Below are 19,288 nucleotides of genomic sequence, written 5' to 3'. Positions count from 1 at the left end.
TGTCAAAAAAATAGATTTTTTGTTTATATCTCCGGAATCTATCAACCGATCTCAAGAAAATTTGGTAGATATAATGTATGTATGTATGTATATTCCCTGAAATATAAGCTTTAAAGGTTCAACCAGTGGTGTACAACTGGACAGGGGTCACCCCCTTTTTTACAAAAAACCTACGCCACTGCATTTTTTACATGTCATTGTAACTGATTTATATTTTAATGCACAAAATACGTAAAAAAGGTAACTTTAATTTTTTCCCTAAGATTCGCCGTTCTGAACTTATTCATACCAATACAATCCCCTTGTGGCAGACACTTCTAACTATAATATTACAAGAATATTTGTTTATGTTTAAAATTAAGTGCAATTTGGAAGCACATCAACAAAATTATTTACACTCCTTTCTACACACCACCTGTGAGGTAGTGTGCGATATAAACAAAAAATCATTTTTTTTTAAAACCTCAACACCCTGTATCTCCAAAACTGGGCCGTTCCAGACCTATGTTTATAAGGCAAACACATATTATTTTAAAGAGATCTATCTACCCTCGAAGTTTCCTGCATAAAATTCGGAGCACCCTGTATATATATATACCTATATTATCAAAAATGCTGATGTTGTCTGATTGGTCCTTGTATTACTGGTGGTAACGGATTGGTAAAAGCTAAAACGCTTCTATCTTCTGCCATACCAACTGCAGTATAACGGCGTTACTGGGAAGTTTATCTGAACGTCCCTATTACAATGCATGTTTTAAGAACATTTCTACAGTACCAAATGCAACCGCACTAATCCTAGGTATGTGAATGAAGCTTTACCCATAACATTTTATGTATCCATTCTTTCTGAATTTTAGGATCTTTGGGGAACGTAAAACGCATTAATTTTTCTTCAATTTCCTCATCATTTTTGAATAATTTTTGCTATTATTATTAGAAAAATGTAGGCACACACTGGCACTGGAGAATAGAACAAATTGGAAAATGAAATGATATGAACCACGAACTAAACAAATGTAAACAAGTCTGGCAATCTGTATGACGCGTCTCCGCTCGTCTCTCTCTCCTCGCAACCTACTCTCTCCAGAAACTTGCCCTTATTGCAATAATATTGATATCCATGGTATAACATCATGATTGATATCACTATTTTTAAGCTGGGATCAAAAATGGCATATAATGTATGATCATTATATAGGTCTATGGGTCTATGGGTATGGTAATTTCGGTTTAAAATGGGAAATCGCGAAAAAATCCTTTATGTCGTGTTTCGTATTTTTTTTTTTGGTTTGTGACTTCTTGGTTATGGTTGTCTACCTACTGTTCTTATTTAAAAAATATTTAGTAGTTAAATAATCAAAGACAAACAAAGTGTAAAAAATCTAAATAGGTAATAGATGTATTTTTAAATTATAGACATTTAAGTTTATTTCAAAATAAAATGGAGAATATAGCCTCATTATGGGATAAAAATTCTGAAGAACTACAGCCTTTAAGATTACCTAAAAGTACACCAGATGTAATAGCACAACAAGAAGTAACGCAGACAAGAAATGAATTAAATTGTAATGTTGAATTTCCAAAAAGTGGTAATGAACCAGCAAATACAATGGAAGATATAATTGCAAAGTCAACATTAAAAGTGGATGCACCCGAGTGGTATCCCTCCAATTGCATTTCTAATGATTGTCTTGAGCCTTGTGCTAGTGTCAAAAATATATATGATGAAAACATTTCAGGAACAAGTGAAACCAAAATAGAATATTTGCTAACAAATGATGAAGATTCTCCCGACATTTTCAGGTTAAAACAAATTATTGGTACATTATCGAAAGATCCTGGACAGTTCGATAATTTACTTGATTTGTTCATGGAAACTCTCCAACCGTACTTTGAAGATATACTAGCTTTATCAATAACGGCACAACTTCTAGTTGAACAGGTGAGTAAGTAAGGAAAGAGAGTGTAAAGATTAGATTAAATAGTGATGAGTAAGTTGATCAAAGTTGATCAAAGTAGTTCTTTTGTGTTTGTCAAAATTTTAGAGATCGATACATTCTGATGGTCATGGAACATTTTAATAAATGAGAAAAAAGTCAGGAAAAATCAGTGAAACTTTTCCTTAAAAATTTGTGGGCAATATGCTTCAGATTTTGAGGTCTCTTGTCTAAGTCGTCATTTATGTTTTAGTTTTGGTAAAAATCGAGGTAAAAATTATTGATTCACTCTTAAACTTAAATAGTTTTTTACAGGGTGTATCCTAAGCCTATATCATAAATTAAGGCGGTGAGTCCTTGGGTCATTTTAGGCCCAAAAACCTTAATAAAACAAGGCCCTAAAGTTACTGGTTTCCAAGATAGAGGATGTTAAAAGTTTTTGAAAAATATCATGTTCAATTATCTCTGAAGTTGTTTGACCTAGATTGATGAAACTTGGGGAAATGATGTAACTAATTAAAGGTAATAATTTGGTATATTTTTATATAAATCTGCCAACCAGTAGCGGAGATTTAGGGGAGCTTTGTCATTAAAACTCAGTAAAATTACACCACTGGATTTTCAGAAAAATTAATAGGCACGTTTAGTTTGCTGTCATAATTTTAATAAAAAAGGGCTCTTACATTTTTTTAAGACAATAAACCATTTTTGAGTTATAATGTTTTTTTGTTCATAAGTATTTAATTTTAAAATGATTTCTAATAGGTATTTCATGGTTAAAAAAAAAGATATACTACTAGAAAATGAAGCAGATTTAAGACAACGAATCATAATAAATAGATAAATGCCAGCAAAATGAAAATGTTCACCAATGGCAGCAACACAAGCGACAAGCCTTCGCCTCAACGACTGTCGTACATTTTCTAAAATTGCTGGCATTTGTCTGACTGACAACAATTTATAATTCATTATCTTCAATCTACTTAATTTTCTACTGGTGTTTCATTTTTTTTATACCATGAAATAGGTACCAATTAGAAATTATTTTAAAACTAAATATAAACAAAAAGTTATAACTCCAATATGGTTTATTGTGTGAAGAAAATGCAAGAGACCTTTTTTTTATTAAAAATATAACAGTAAATTAAACACGCCTATTAATTCTTCTGAAAATCCAGTGGTGTAGTTTTTTTGAGGGTTTTAATGACAATGCTCCCCTGAATCTCCACCACTGGTTGACAGATTTATAGAAATATACTGAATTATTACCTTTAATTAGGTACATAATTTCCCCAAGTTTCATCAATCTGCCTCAAACAACTTCAGAGATAATCGAAAAAATGTGATATTTTTCACAAACTTTAACGCCCTGTATCTTGGAAAGCAGTAACTTTAGAACCCTGGTTTATTAAGACTGATGGTCCTAAAATGACCGAAGAAATCACCTCCTCAATTTATGACATAGTCTTAGTATATACCCTGTATAGGTATCTTCACCAAGTCCAAAATAATTAATTTTGTAGTAGAGACAGAAAACGTTTAAACCAAAAAAAAAATATACTATTCAATATAAATATTTTTATTTTTTGTTTTTTTTTCAAAAAAATTTTTCAAAATAAAAACTTGTTATAGCGTCTTAGGCAACAATCACGTCTAAAATTACTTGGATTTCGGCAATTTTCATCTTACATATATAAAATTAAAAGCAATAAAAAACCAAAAATTAATGTTTGTTTGCTATTAAAAAACAGAAATAATAGATATTTATTATACAAGGGAAAAAAGTACTAGATTTTAGCTCGAGATTGTGTTGTTTCCCGACGCGAAGCAGAGGGAGACAAAAAACCGAGAGGTAAAATCTACTATTTTTCCCGTGTATAATACACTATTTTTTTCTGTGACGAGAAAAACAACGATTTAATATTGAAAAAACATTATTACAATATATTAGTCACTAAAGTTTTAAATCGGTAGGCGTTATACTTATAGCGACAATTACATCTGCGTTGCTAAGGAAACCTTTAAAGTAATCAAATATCTGTCAATTTAATTCTGTGATTTGATTCAAAAATTGCAAACTTAGTGGTTGTTTAGTAGTTATTTTGAATAATATAAAGTTAAAAAATGTCTGATTCCGAGTTTTCTCTGACTCCACCGGAGTTAGTAGAAGCAGCGAAAGTAGCGTCACAAAAATTATTGCCAGCTAAATCGCGGAAAATTTACGAAACCTTTACTTATGTATATTGTATATATCCGGGAAAAAAGCAATTTCATAAAAAGTGACATTTTGTTACCTGTCAACAGAGATAAAATGTCAAATTTTTTTCCTGTTACAGAAAAAACATTTTTATAGATTAAGTAATAATAACAAACTAAATCTTATTGCATTTATTTGACTTTTGAATGGAGCAATAATATCAGACATATGTTTTGTTATTATTTAAAGTTACTAAAACTAATTTTAAAGCTTAAACAGTACCTAATTTGTTGTTTTACTGGGAAAAGGACAGGTACTACTTAATAGTGCAAGAATAAATTTAACCATCTTATATTTTATCATAAGAGAATTTTGAGGGATTAAAGATGTTTGATTATTCCCCACGTTTTTTTCAATTTTCCTCGATAAAATGTTGGTAGTATGTTTGCAGTGTAATTATCCTTTTACCTTTTTTAATTATTCTTATCAACAATATTTTAAAGTCATCAGAATGATGTAGTTTATGTAGAATCTGTCCGTAGAATGTAGGTCCGTCAGGTGTATATGCTTTTAAAATTTGAACAGTAGGGTAGCCAGTTTTATGCTCAGGATGAATGAAATTGAAAAAATAAATGCTAGAAAATAATAAAAAAAAATTATAGTGCAAGTATTGCATATGAAACAATAATTTTTAAAAATTACTTTACAAAAACACTAATTTGAAGAAGAATTAGTTCACTATTGGTAAACATACTCAATGATGTGTTTGCACCTTTTTATTTTTATTAACAGAAAATCAAAGAATGTGAGAAAACATACAACAATGTCCAAACTCTAGTACAGCAGTATTTAACTATTTTTTTGCAGTACCCTTAAATAAAAATGTTTATGTTCAAGTACTCCATATCTAAATTCCTAGTATGATCAAACTTGGAGTAAATATGCTTTAGTTTCAGTTAGTAGGATTAGATTAGATAGTAGGTAAATATGAGTTTTTTTTTAAAATTTATTTTAGCGCTTATGTGTTTAACATTACCATATTGGTACAATGTTTATATTGGAATTTGAATATAAATAAATATAAATGATAAATGAAAATTTTGAGCTCTCTTATTAGCACGTACATAGCTCAACATTAGTAAGTGTGAGAATAAGGTTTCTGGATTAAGCTAGTTGCAGTTTTTATTTTTTAAGTGAACCAATAAAAAATGATATAATGTAGAATATTGGAAACGAATAGAATTGTTTAATTATTGATTAAAATAATTTTTTTCATATCTGTGTATCTACCAATCCTAAGAGATTCCTTCACCTACCTCTTAGGATGTCTTTACTTACCCATATGAGTACGCGCACCCCTGGTTGAATACCTGGTCTAGTATGTCATAAGCCGAATTAAAAATTTTAAATTCAAATAAAAACTTATACGTATAAGTATATAAACTTATATGTATAAGAAGTTTTTAGCAAAATTCCTTATATGGTTTCCATTAATTTTCAATGTATAATAATATTCAGTGATCTACATATTTTTTTGTTGCAAACAACTCATTGCGAACTTACACAATTTTCATACTGTCTTAATCTCATTGTTTCATCTTACAACTGATCTTACAACTTACTATGAACGTAAGTTCATAAATACTATTTTTCTTCATAAGACGTCAATAAAAACTCAATTTCATAAAAAAATGGACTTAGGCAAATTTCATGTAACTGCGATGATATTTAATACATAAAACGTCATTGCATTTGAAGCATGTGTGGTATTAATATAAAATAAAATATTGCACCTATTGAATTTTAGGCTTCTTCAAACAAACGAAATATGGAACACAATGCTTTGCGATACAGTATAACGGGATAAATCAGTTGCTACAATTTCATTGCAAATGAGGTGATTTTCCCACAATGAATTATCGCAGTGAATAGATCATAATGATACTGCATTTTAGTCACCCCAGGATGGATTCATCTTCATTTAATGAGTATCTTTTATTTCTGATTGCGTTAGATGAAGAAGCAACTCAGACTCAGATAATTTTATTGTTATTATCACATATCTACAGTGCGGCTGATTAAGAAATATGACATACTTCTAACATTTTTCTTGTGGATGTATAATTCGAACTATACAGGGTGTTTTTTAATGATATGTTAATATTGTGATTCTTGGGTCCATTTTTTAAGGAAACAGTTTCATATGAATATATGTTTTTTTTTAATTACTACCAGTGGATTCGTGCGGGATTTGCGCGGAATATTTTTTAAGAAAAAAAATGGTATGCCACTGCTCTTTTGTAAAATAAAAATTATTTTTGAAATTGTCATTCATTTCTCAGCAAATACCTTGATTCTTTTCGTTTAACGCATGGTTTTTGCGTAAAAAAAATAAAAACCATTTTTCTGCATGGCCACATTGTCAGTATTGAAACATAAATCTTCTTTTATATTCTCAAGGTATTGAGTTTATTTAATATTAAATTATCCGAAGTGTTAATGAGACTTCCACAAGAGTCTTCAGGTCGCAAAAATCGAAAACAAATTCGTTTTTACATAGTGTGGTGTGCTCATTAGCCTGTTCAATTTCGTCATGTCTATGCACGAGATTACTTGAGACCAGCTCAATCGTCAAATTTGTACTATACAGGGTGTCACCTGACGAATGTTACATACTTCAAGGGTATAATTTAGAACCCAAATGGTGTCTATTTAACCAAACTTGCTTAAATGAAAAATGCCGCAAAAAAAAGTTACAGGGTGTTAAAGTTTCTTTTTTATTTCTTGTTTTCTCCTTATCATCTCAGAACCCAGTTAACCATTTTGAACAAAATTTCCTGTTGCTTAGTTTCTCTTCATGAAGTATGCAGTGATTATGTTCCCATTAGTTTAAATCATACAGGGCGTTCATTTTACCACAACCCTTTGTGGTAACTTTTTTGTATGTTAAAATGTTTATCGCAACTATAGGTAGAGAATTTTATTCTACACAAAAAATGTATGCCTATCAAAGGTCGAAATAATGCTTGGTTATGAAGATATTATAGAAAATATTTATTAACACATACCCCATATTTTTTGGAAATAACTACATATCCATAATAAACATAATATGTAAATAACAATAATAACATAATAAACTGAAAGGTGGCAGTAATAAAAAGTCTAGTAATTTATAATAAATGTTCTACATGTCCCCTTTCTCTTCAACATATTTCCTTAACTGTTTTATGAAACTATTGAGAATAGGAAACGAATTATATGTTTGTCTAACTTATCGTATGGCGTCTTTTATTCTATGCCGAAGTTCTCCCTAATTAAGTGGTTACAAAGTTGTAAACAATTCCTTTAAAATTATCCCAACAGTAAAAGTCTAAAATCCGGATAGCGAGAAGGCTAAGAAAAGTCACTACCTCAACCAATGCAACGGTTTGGAAATGCTTGATTTAAATGATCTCTGACCAAATGGCTATAATAAACAGAGGCACCATCGTGCATGAACCACATTTGTCGTATAGTATTAATGGGTACTTCTTCGAGAGCCCAGGAAGTTCTTGCCGAGGGAATTCCAAAAAATTTTGGCCATTCAACCTTGCAGAAGTGATAGGCCCAAAAATAAAATTTCCTATAATCCCCCAACAGACATTAATTGAAAATTCGTGTTGGAAGTGATGCGCTTTTATTGCGTATGGATTTTCTTCACACATGAGAGTTTTTCCAATTAAAAACACCTCTATGGGAAAAACAGCTTCATCTGTAAAAGCAATTCTCCCGAGAAAAGTGTGATCCCTGTTATGTAACTGGAGAAATAGTTCGCAAAATGTTAATCTTAGAAGGCAGTCTGGTTCAAACAAATTTTGTACAGGGTGAAAATGGAAAAATTTTAACTGCTACGTGTGGAGTATAGTTGTAACGATTTTGCGGCCAACTCCTGTGACTGTTGACAAACTGTGAATACTATTTTTGGGATTTTCTTCTACTCTTCCTAAAATTTGTTCTTCCTTTTGTACTCTTCTTTGAATGTACCTATTTCTGATGTGTAAAAATTTAAACATACAAAAGAGTTACAGGAGAGTATTCACAAAGGGTTGTAGTAAAATGAACGCCCTCCATAATTTAACGCAATAGGAACATAATCACTGAATACTTCATGAAAAGCAACAACAAATTTTGCTCAAATCGGTTAACTGGGTTCTGAGTTAGAAAACAAGGAATAAAAAAAGAAACTGTAACACACTTTAACTTTTTTTGCGACATTTTTCGTTTAAGGACGTTCGATATACCTCTTACGGGGCGGGCGGTGCGGAGAGTATGCCTATGTTTATACACGGGAGTCTTGTTGCAGTACCAACCTTACATAAATTAATTTCAGCGAACTAAGTATGCTATTTAGAATGAAATTTATACAACACATATTAGCTTGCATATTTTTTTCGTGTTTAATACACGTCAGTTCACTTTTTATTTGAATAAAAGCGTCTATTTATTCATTACGAACTTGTAAAATTATGGATGAAATCTGGCAACATTGCCGTGGTGGTAAAAGTTGGGTCAACTGTCATTACTGTCAACTTTGCGCGAATTCCCTAAACATGAATGAACAACCAAGGTACAAAGGAAAAGTAATGACTGAAAAGTATAAAATGAGTGTAAAGCAGAATGTGGATTGATGAGAAAAAAATAAAATGTGCAAACCGAGAATCCATATGATAACTATCAAGAAGTTCAATGTATGATAGTGAGACGTCGACTTGTCAAATTGAAGATTATGACATAACAACTAAACTGTTCGTTTTGCAAAGAGATCCTTTCAATTTTTGTTTCAAATTGCTAGTATATTGCTTTAGATCACGAAAAATTTATTTAATATTAATTATTACTACATATATTTTTGACTGGAATAATTTTATAATCTATAATTGAGCTATTCAAATATAACGCATCAGTCCAAGAATTAAATTCAGCGTACAGTGTTGCCATATTTCCTTTCATTGGATCAGATGTTTGTTCAAATTTGTCAAAACGTTATCTATTCATTCCATTATCTCAATAATTACATTGTAAGTGCATAATTTTATTGTTTTAAAATGTTTAGTAATATTTAATTCTTTAATTACAATTTTATTTTCCCGATCCTAACCATTTTTAAGAGCAATATTCACGTTTGATTAAAGTTTTTTCCCAACTCCCATAAGGTAAAAGAGCATAATTTTTAAATTCATTTTTCAAAAAAACTACGTTGTCAATCGATCTGATATTTTTACACAAGTCAGTTTGCATATTTATTAACAGATTTCAATTGTTTTGAAAACATTCTTACCATTTTTCTTTTGGTATTGAACCTCCTTAAGCAGCTTTGGTTAAATTGACGCCATTTGGGATCTAGATTTTATCCTCGAAGTACGTAACATTTGTTAGGTGACACCCTGTATTGACACCACAGTATTTTCTTATTTGGCACTTATAGGTTGGCCGATCTTACCATAATTACCATTTTTATTTGTATATCAACTCTTATGCAACTCGACACTTTAAACGCAGGTTTAAAATAAGTGTTTGGGTGGGTATTACTGACAGACATCGCTTAAATGGCAAGTTGTTTGTTTGCTAGAAAATTACCATGGACTTCAGATTACAACTTTGATGAATCGTATTATCAATAAATGTTAACTTGATAAAAGATGATCACAAGTTATTTATTGGTTAGAGTGAATTTTTATTATCGGCGAAGAATAAATTTATGCATTAGATAAACTTACAGCTTAATAATTTTTTTTATGCTTTTAGATTACATTGTTAGCTTAACAATTTTGTTTTCTGATTAAGTTGCCATTAAAATATTTTTTTTATGTTCAAAAATTTGCATTCTAAAATATAAGGGTTCTTCACGGTATGTAGCCTATTAAACATTTCAGAGGAACCAGAGACAATATGACTGAAATTTTGTTTACGGGAGTTATCAGACATGTTCTCATCAATGAAAATAATGTCATCAACCTAGCGCTTCCGGCTATACTAGAAGTAGCTGTCAACTTCGTTATTTTAAATGGAACACCCTATACATTATTGCATTATCGACAAGATAAATAAGTAAAAAATATTAAAGGTTCCTGTATTTAAATCTAACCGTTTTCGAGATAATCAGCATTTTATAAAAATTTTGACAGATGCAAGCGTTTCGAAAAATTCTTTATATCTTTCTTCGTTCTGGGAGCTTTCACTTGTTTTTCGGGATACGCAAAGAACATAAAATGAACTACCTTCCGCTATCAAAATTACCTGAAGAAAATTATAATAATTGTCCCATTTTTTATGTTACATTTTAAAAACTTAAAACCGTCAAAAGTTTTAAAATTTAATGGAATATCCTGTATCTTTTTGCATCATATTATAGAAAATCAAATCGGAAGTGCTACGTTGATGGCATTATTTTCAACCCCCGCAGACAAAATTTCAGTGTTATATTATATTGTATTTGGTTCCTCTGAAACGTTTAATAGGCCACTTACCGTGAAGAAACCCGTATGCCTGTACTTGTTTCTTAAAAGAGTTTGCTGAAGACTGAAATCTGTATCTATTAATTGTCAAATTTGAGTTACAAATTCATAGCCTGTTTTTTTGGTGATGTTAATTACAATATTTTAGGTACCCCTTCATGTACCTGTTCTGTGTCTGTTCTTATACGTGGCAGCCTGTATACTGGAACACGAAGAAATGATGGTATTGTCTGAAGTTATTTATTTTCTGGCATAGTTTTCGGTTTTTCCTTATATATTATTTAATTAAGAAAAAATTTGATCATAATGGGATGTTTGCAACAAAAGAATGGTTTAGTGTTTTATCACTGAATACTTATCAATAATGAAAGTTGATACGAACTGTATGAACAAGCGGAATGGCTTCCGATAGTTCCTTACTCAAATTTTATTTTTTAATTTTAAAATTTATTATTTTTAAAATTTTTTATTCGAATTGTACGCTACTGTTATCGACTTGTAAGGTGCTAGACTATAGACAGAAAAGTGCTTATTTGCGTATCTTCTCTGTCTCTATTACTAAATACAAGAAGAAGTAGTGATATGAGATTTTAGTTGAGCTTCCTACTAACAGATGGCGCAATTACGGTATAGTCTAGTATGTGACAGCCGCACATCAAATTTGCTTCACTTTTAAAATTTTTTTAATTGCTAGTTAAATAACAATGTCTTCCAAAAACAAAACAAACGGGTCAAGTCTTTTACCACGTTATTTTATTTTATGGCAATATCTGAAAAGGGGGCAAACACTTCATTGAAAAAAAATTGTTTTTGAAAAATTTTGTTAAAAAACAGTTTTTTCATTTTAATTAAAAAGTACCATCATGCAACGACAATAATTATTACCATGGATGATGCCTCAAAGAAAGCTCTGATGCTGACTTATGCATACAAATAAATGTTTCTAAATATTACAGCTTTACCCACATAAATTTCCACTTCCTTGTCTTTTTTGCTTGTCTATCTAGAAAAAATGATAAAAACCAAAACTTTAGGAAAGTTTATTCCAATTTCAAAGAAATATAAAAAGCCATTGACCATTACGTTTCAGAGTTATACATATAGGGTGTTTCATAACTTTACCGACACAGAGCAGGCACATGAGTTTCTTAAAATATGCCGATTTGTTATGTATTTTATTGCTATTTAACGATATCGGTAGTTCATGAGGTTAAAGTTAAATTTGTTAATGTTTGTAAGGTTCCTCTTTTATTAATTGCTTTTTCTTGATAAATTTTTGTAAACGTCAAAAATGACACATGAAATCATAGCCTACTAGTCATAAAACTGCATACTTTACTTTTTGTCCGATCAATTAAAGATAACAATAAACACAAGCGATGTCCAAATTTGGTTGCTCTATGGTGAGGCATTGCTGAAATATTGTTTTTCAAAATTTAACACTCATCTTCAGAGGCCAATATCTCTGCAACGGTATATCTCAGAAAAAAATTTGACATAACAAATCAGCATATTTTCAGATCCTCTACACATGCCTGCTGTGTGTAGGTAGAGTTATGAAGCATCCTTTATATCAAACTTAAAATTTTCAAATCCTCATTACAGTTTGCACAATATCCTCGTTTATTTAATAGCCAAGTACAATTGAAAAAGTCAAGGTTGCCATAGAATCATTCTATTGTTTTTTATATATTTGTTTGAAATCATAAGAAAATTTGCTAAAATTTTAGTTTTTGTCATTTTTTCTAAATAGAAAGGCATAAATGATAAGAATGATAGAAGTTATGTGAATATCTCTACTTATTCTAAAATTCTAATATGCAGTTATTTTTTAGGCTATAGTTGATCCCAATTTCAGATATACAGGTGCAAGGTTATGTTGGTATATAGAACAAAATTGTCCTGAATTTAGAGCCGAGTTGCATCTAAAATGTAAAAAGCAACTTGAGCAAAATGCAAACAAACAAAATGTATTATTGTTTATTGCTGAGCTCTATACTCAACTACCCCATTTAACTATTTATGGAGCCTTACTTATTGAATGTTTCAAACAGTTATTAGACGAAGGTGGTAATGACAATATTAAATGCATCTGTCAAGCATTGAAGGTAAAGTACATAATTGTAATTTTGCTAATTATTCATGTTTATTTGTACAGGTTTCCCACTGAAAATGATTACTACTGTAACTTTTTTATTTTCACCTTTAGGATAAAAGTTTCTATAAAAGTTATACAAAATTCATTTTTAGTAAATGGATCATTTCTGACAAATATGCCATATTAGACGAACGATCCACCCATAAAAAGATGCTTAGAAAATCAAGGTCACCGACCACGAGGAGAAGCCAGGATGAAACCTTTTGTAATCGATGCATTGAGTTATTGTGAACTAAAAACCTAAGTAACATCTTTGTGTCCGAGTGGCAGGTAATTTGTTATTAACAAAAAAGTTGCAAAATAAAAATATTGCAAAAAAACGCTCTGCAAACAATTTTCTGGGGTAAATTGGGCAAAATAAACACTTTTTGTCTCTTGACATTTTCTCGAAGAACGCTTCCTTTTCGAGCTAGGGACGATTTAAGGTCGAAAAATGGCTAAAAGTTGCCAACTTTAAAAATTCATATCAGCTCCTACCAAAGCTTTCGGAACGTTCAAAAGCGCAAAATGATCCTCGAGACTTATAGTCTAAGATCCCGCTATATAATGACCTTCACCGAGCTCGTTAATGGATGAAAAGTATTTTATATCCAATTAAATATGTCAATAAATATATTGCAAATGGGTTGTCTAAAAAATTTTAGTCCAGAATATGATTAACAATTAAAAAAAAATTTTTTTTAAACATTTCACTGGTTTGGTGAATACCAATCGAAAGTATAAAGCCCATAGAATAAGCAAACGTTAGGTTGACTATTTTTTCCCGTCACAACTCTTGGGTAGGCAGGTATAAACAGGTAAATCGATACCGGGCTGGTTAATGAATTAAAGTTAAATTAAAATAAAGATTATTTCATTACGAACACGGTGGTATAGGGTTGTCTGCGAAAAATCAGTCCTGAATTCCGGTTGTCGAGTTTTAAAAAGTAGTCCAGACGGTATCTGTTTCAAAAAGCCATATTTGGGTGAATCGTATATCCACGGAGATTTTTGGCTTTTTGGCTTTCAAATATCACTAGAAACGAAAATTTTTCTATGCACATAAAAAAGACGTGGGCTTAATTTTTCGTGGCACAAATGTTAAAAAAATTCAAAAATGTCATATTTTTCTTCCTATTTAATTATGTATTTTTTCAAGAGTTGATTTTAGGCGAAAATGTAAGAGGAAAAAAATTTTTGTAATTAAATTTTTTACAAAACATGACCAGTTACAAATCGAATGAATAATGATTATTATGGTAAAAATCAAAAAATTCGCAAAATTGGGGTTAAAAACAATACTATTTAGGGAATTTTTTTGGGGTATTTAAATTAGGTATAGGACCTTTATACTTGGCTCAAGAAGAGTTCATGTTATGTAGAATCATCACACCAAATTTCATCAAAATCGGTTCGATAGATTTTGCATAATAATTTTGCAATCCAGATTTTGAAAAAAAAATTGCAAATTTTCAAAATTCTGCACAGCAAAAACCAAGGCCCTTAGATACTTGAAAATTTAATCACATATACAAGGGTTGTCAAGCTTTCAAACTTTTTTTGAAAAATTCGAATCCGTCAATTAGGAGAGCTCTGGCGCTCGTTTAAACATTGGTAGAATTTTTGTACTTATAAACAATTAGAATAACTGAATATTCAATCAAATCAAATTTTTTAAAGCAGGTTTTAAAAATTCTTGGAAAGACGCCTCTTAAAAAAAAAAACAGATCGATTGATCAATTAGTTACGTAGTTATAGCCGATCAAAGTTAAGCGTCATTTACACTAAATGTACTGGGACATCCGGGCTAATCTTTCGAAAAATACCTTTGGTATTCCGAGTACTTACCAGGTCTAAGATTACAATACTTTTCTTCATTGGCATTGTAAATTTTTCTTAATCAAGTTATTTGCTACAATTTTGCATTTGGAAGTACTAGTCTATTACTTCAAATAAAAAAGTTGACCTATTTTAAAAAAATAACACTATATAAAGGTTGTAGAGATTCTTTTCCTAACGTGTATCTATTTTTTTCAAGGTCGTATTTTTAGATTATTAATCTTATAAATAATTATATGATATACAATTGAATTTGAAAATACGTATGAGTGTTAGAAATACTAAATAGTAAAAATTGTAACAAGTAATGAATTAATAGCGTTTATTCGATTATATGCACGACAGCACTATATCTATATATAGCGATACGTAGGGGTGGCACGTGGGCACTAGCGTCCGAAATTCAACTGCAAACTTAACGGGTTAAAAAAAAGGAGCGGGTTTAAAAAAAATACCTCATTAAAGTATAAGTCTCGAGGATCATTTTGCGCTTTTGAACGTTCCGAAAGCTTTGGTAGGAGCTGAGATATGAATTTTTAAAGTTGGCAACTTTTAGCCATTTTTCGACCTTAAATCGCCCCTAGCTCGAAAATGAAGCGTTCTACGAAAAAATGTCGAGACAAAAAGTGCAGAGCGTTTCTTTGCAATATTTTTATTTTGCAACTTTTTTGTTAATAACAAATTACCTGCCACTAGGATACAAAGATGTTACTTAGGTTTTTTGTTCTCAATAACTCAATGAATCGATTACAAAAGGTTTCATCCTGGCCTCTCCTCGTGGTCGGTGACCTTGATTTTCTAAGCATCTTTTTAGGGGTGGACCGTTCGTCTATATGTTTATTTTAGTAATTTTCTCCTATATAAGACTTAATACATGTCGATACTGTGTATATACCAATTTGCAATTACAGCGTTATGTTGCTGTTATTAACTTTAAATTAAATTGTAATTAATAAGACTCACACCCCTCGTCTATGCAACCCTCTGTCCTCCTCATTTAATGAATTTAAAATGTTTGCCAGCTGTGCATCCATTCATAAACCAGACACACAAAATTAAAAATAATGGTTTATCCTGGATACTACACAACCCTATTGCCCTGTATTTTGATCTGCTGGGGAATCTAAGATCAGTTTTCATCAATCAGATCATGATTTTAAAACTCATTAAAATCACATATGTTGAGATTTGAAAAACATTAACGGAACAGTTATCGAACCATATAACACCCTATCCCTTATTGGGATCGAGTCATTATTTATCTTTGATTTATTCATAACCTCAAAAATTCGCCTGTAAATTGCATATTTTAGGATTAGAAATATAAGTAATATGGGAATAGCTTGGAACAGAAGACCTTGTTGCAGTATTTTTCCGTTCACTGGATCATACCAAAATGCTAGAAAAATATTAACTATTATAAAATATTAAATATTATGTCATTTTTAACGCTCCGATGATACAAGTACATTTTTGAGAGGTGGTTTATACTTCAACATTTTTTGACTTCCTGTTCCTAAATCTAAAGTTTGATCGAGGTCATTAGGTCAGAATTTATGTATGAACCATATCAAAGACTACTTTTTACATACATGCTCTTGAGTATACCTAAAAAGTTTTCACTCTGAAAGCTAAGCTTTACCGATTTTTTTTGTCAATTTTTATTGAGATAAAGCACCGACTTTATCCTAACTTTAACCTAACAAGTGTGAAAAAAACAGGTTTTTTTTTTATACTCTATCTTTGATTCAAAGGAATCAACCAACAGTTTTTCTCAAAACTAACAATATTTTTTGTAATTCTAGTGAAAAAAATTAATCAAAAGTTTTTGTAGACTTCAATTTTTTTAATTTTTGTCATGCCTAGACGGCATTTATACATACCAAAAGTCACTCAGCTTCGTAAGAAAGTTTAGGATAATACACACTATTTTTTCGCAGATCGAGGACTACACCAATCTTGGGGGTATCAATTTTTAATCAATTTCGTTAATTCAAAATAAAGGAAATTACGGTACGGAAAGAGTACATCCCTTCAAAAATGACTCAATATTTTTATCTTGAGTTGTTAAAAAATAAAGAAGAGTAAATTTTCAAAAAATTTCCAAAAATTAAAAAAAAACGTTTTTTTTTCAAAAATTAATTTTTTTTTCAAATTCAATGAGCAAAAAATGCCCAATGATGAAAGAATTGAAAAAAAATCAAATTTTTAATTTTTACGAACGTTACAGGGTGCTCAGAAATGTAAATTTTGCTCCTTTAAATTTTTCTGAAATTTTGATTAAGCGGTTCGGAAAAACCGTTCGATAGATCGATCTGCCCATTTACGGAGCTTTTGGGGGTACATCGAGGTGTAAAAATTCGTACAAGCATTAGACTCTCCATCGATATTAGCAAAGATGCGGTCGACTTAGCAAAACAAGTCAAAAAGTCACTTTTTTCACTTTTTTCAAGTTAATGTCGAGGATGAAAGAAATGTTTTTTCTTCCAGGAACGCTACATAGCCTTGTAGGAACTTTATTCGAGATTTCGAAACTGCCCGTCAATTTTCTGTCTGATCATTAGTTGCTGAGATATCGATGGTTAAAGCCAAAAGGATGCTTTTGTATTCGTAGTCGAATATCTCCGGGTCAAATTAACGTAGAGAAAAATTTAAAAAAAGAAATTAAAGCTGAATGAACAGGCTATCAAGTCCATATCATGATTTTTGTGTAAAAAATTTTTCCAAGCCCGTGGACCGAGAAAAAAACGCAAAAATTTGAAAAAAATTTTTTTAGTCTTATTTCTTAGAATTTCGCGATGACTGTCGCTCCTAAAAATTTTTAATTAAGAAATCTGGAAACTAAACATTCGGCGCTTTAAAATGCTTTTTTTAAAACCTTGATACGATCATTTTTAACTGAGATACAGCATTCTGAAAAATCACAAAAAATTCGAAAAATTTTTTTGCTCCCTTAATTTTTTTCAGAAGTATATAATAACTATTCATATAAATATTCCATAATTGAAATAAAAACATTACTTTATGCAGTTGGAATATTGAATAAGTTCATGTATAATTTTTTTTTTTTAAATAAGCTTTTAGTGCCACCATGCATTGTCATCCAAACTAAACGTGTATGCAAAATTTCAGCTCAATTGGTTGGGTATAACTGTTTCAAAATTCAGTTGCAAGATTTGTCCCATACTAACAAGGCAAGTTAAATACTCCAGTCGACAAAGGCCGAAAAGTTACTGTTGGTGACATTTTCTTGATAACTCGGAAATAACTACACAGGAATACTTTAAATGATGAGTACGATAACAGGCTAATTTGCCGACAAGTATTTTATCAGGAAAAAAAATTATTAACAATTTAATCGTGAAAAAATTTTTTTTTAGTAGTTTTCTTTAAATAACTCAGCGGGATGACTTTGTACGAAAAAATGCTTAGCACATGATTTTGTTCGTAATAAAAATAGCTACAAAATGGGGGTGGTCCGATTACGAAATTTGCAATAACAAAGCCGTGAGATTGAAAAACGGTATAAAACTCCAATTTTTTTAAGTAGCTGTAAAAATGTCAATTATAAACAAAAAGTGATAAAACTTTCGAAAACTATAGTTCAATATATATACAATAATGACGCTAAAGCTGAAAATCAGGAGAGCAAAACTTTTTGTTCTATAAGGTGTTATACATTCATCGGCATCTGAATCTCGAAACTTTTCCAAATTTGTTCGAAGCTTTGCTGACACTTGAAATTTGGTACACACATAGTGTAAATATGCAAAAACCAAAAGCAATTTGCAAAATCAAGTATCTTCATTTTTGCAGTTTTGTTAAGGTTTTATATGTCACCCTAGTTTTATACGTCACCGTTTTTTTTAATTTTTGGACGTATATTTATGTATATTTATAAAATATTCCATTACCGTAGAGCCAGCATAATTACCTACAATTTTAAAAAATATATATTTTCATCGTTTAGATCCTAAGCTACTCAACATTTTGCGCCTGTTAGCGGTAGTCGTACATTATTCAACATATTAACACAGAACAAAATCGTACGTGTGGGGTAAACCTTTAACTTTTCATTTTCGAGCGCGAGCTCCGCTCTTCGGCGCTTGTATACTATTAGAAATATGCAACAGTAAATTTAAACAATTGTCTACTTAAAGTTAAAGGTTTACCCCACACGTACGTTTTTGTTTTATGTTGATAGGTAGATATGTTGAATAATGTACGAGTATGGCTAACAGGCGCAAAATGTTAAGTCGCTTAGGATCTAAACGATGAAAATATATATTTTAAATTGTAGGTAATTGTGCTGGCTAATATACCGTAATGGAATATTTTATAAACATACCTGAATATACATCCAAAAATTAAAAAACGGTGACGTATAAAACTAGGGTGACGTATAAAACCTTACCAAAACTACAAAAATGAAGATACTTGAATTTTGCAAATTGCTCTTGGTTTCTGCATATTTACAATATGTGTGTACCAAATTTCAAGTGTCAGCAAAGCTTCGAACAAATTTGGCAAAGTTTCGAGTTTCAGATGCCGATGAATGTATAACACCTTATAGAACAAAAAGTTTTGCTCTCCTGATTTTCGGCTTTAGCGTCATTATTGTATATATATTGAACTATAGTTTTCGAAAGTTTTATCACTTTTTGTTTATAATTGACAT

The 19,288-nt window shown here is 30.7% G+C and overlaps 1 protein-coding gene across 2 annotated transcripts in view; it reads left to right on the top strand.

The window, feature by feature from the left end:
* The first annotated feature begins 1,273 nt into the window (after positions 1–1,273).
* LOC108911168 (polyadenylate-binding protein-interacting protein 1) overlaps positions 1,274–19,288 on the top strand; it is a 34,590-nt gene continuing 16,575 nt past the window's right edge. Inside the window, exons 1-2 of one of the 2 annotated variants that reach the window (XM_018716027.1) lie at positions 1,275–1,945; positions 12,470–12,742. In XM_018716027.1, coding sequence (XP_018571543.1) covers positions 1,445–1,945; positions 12,470–12,742 — 774 coding nt within the window. In that variant the 5' untranslated portion in view covers positions 1,275–1,444. Of the gene's footprint in view, positions 1,946–12,469; positions 12,743–19,288 lie in introns of both variants that reach the window. The other variant, XM_018716028.1, reaches the window with a different exon arrangement.

This window comes from Anoplophora glabripennis, unplaced genomic scaffold (assembly GCF_000390285.2).
Source record: "Anoplophora glabripennis isolate ALB-LARVAE unplaced genomic scaffold, Agla_2.0 scaffold831, whole genome shotgun sequence".
NCBI classification, from domain to species: domain Eukaryota; kingdom Metazoa; phylum Arthropoda; class Insecta; order Coleoptera; family Cerambycidae; genus Anoplophora; species Anoplophora glabripennis.
The sequence above is the reverse complement of the archived record's forward strand: the minus strand, read 5'-3'. Positions and strand labels throughout refer to the sequence as shown.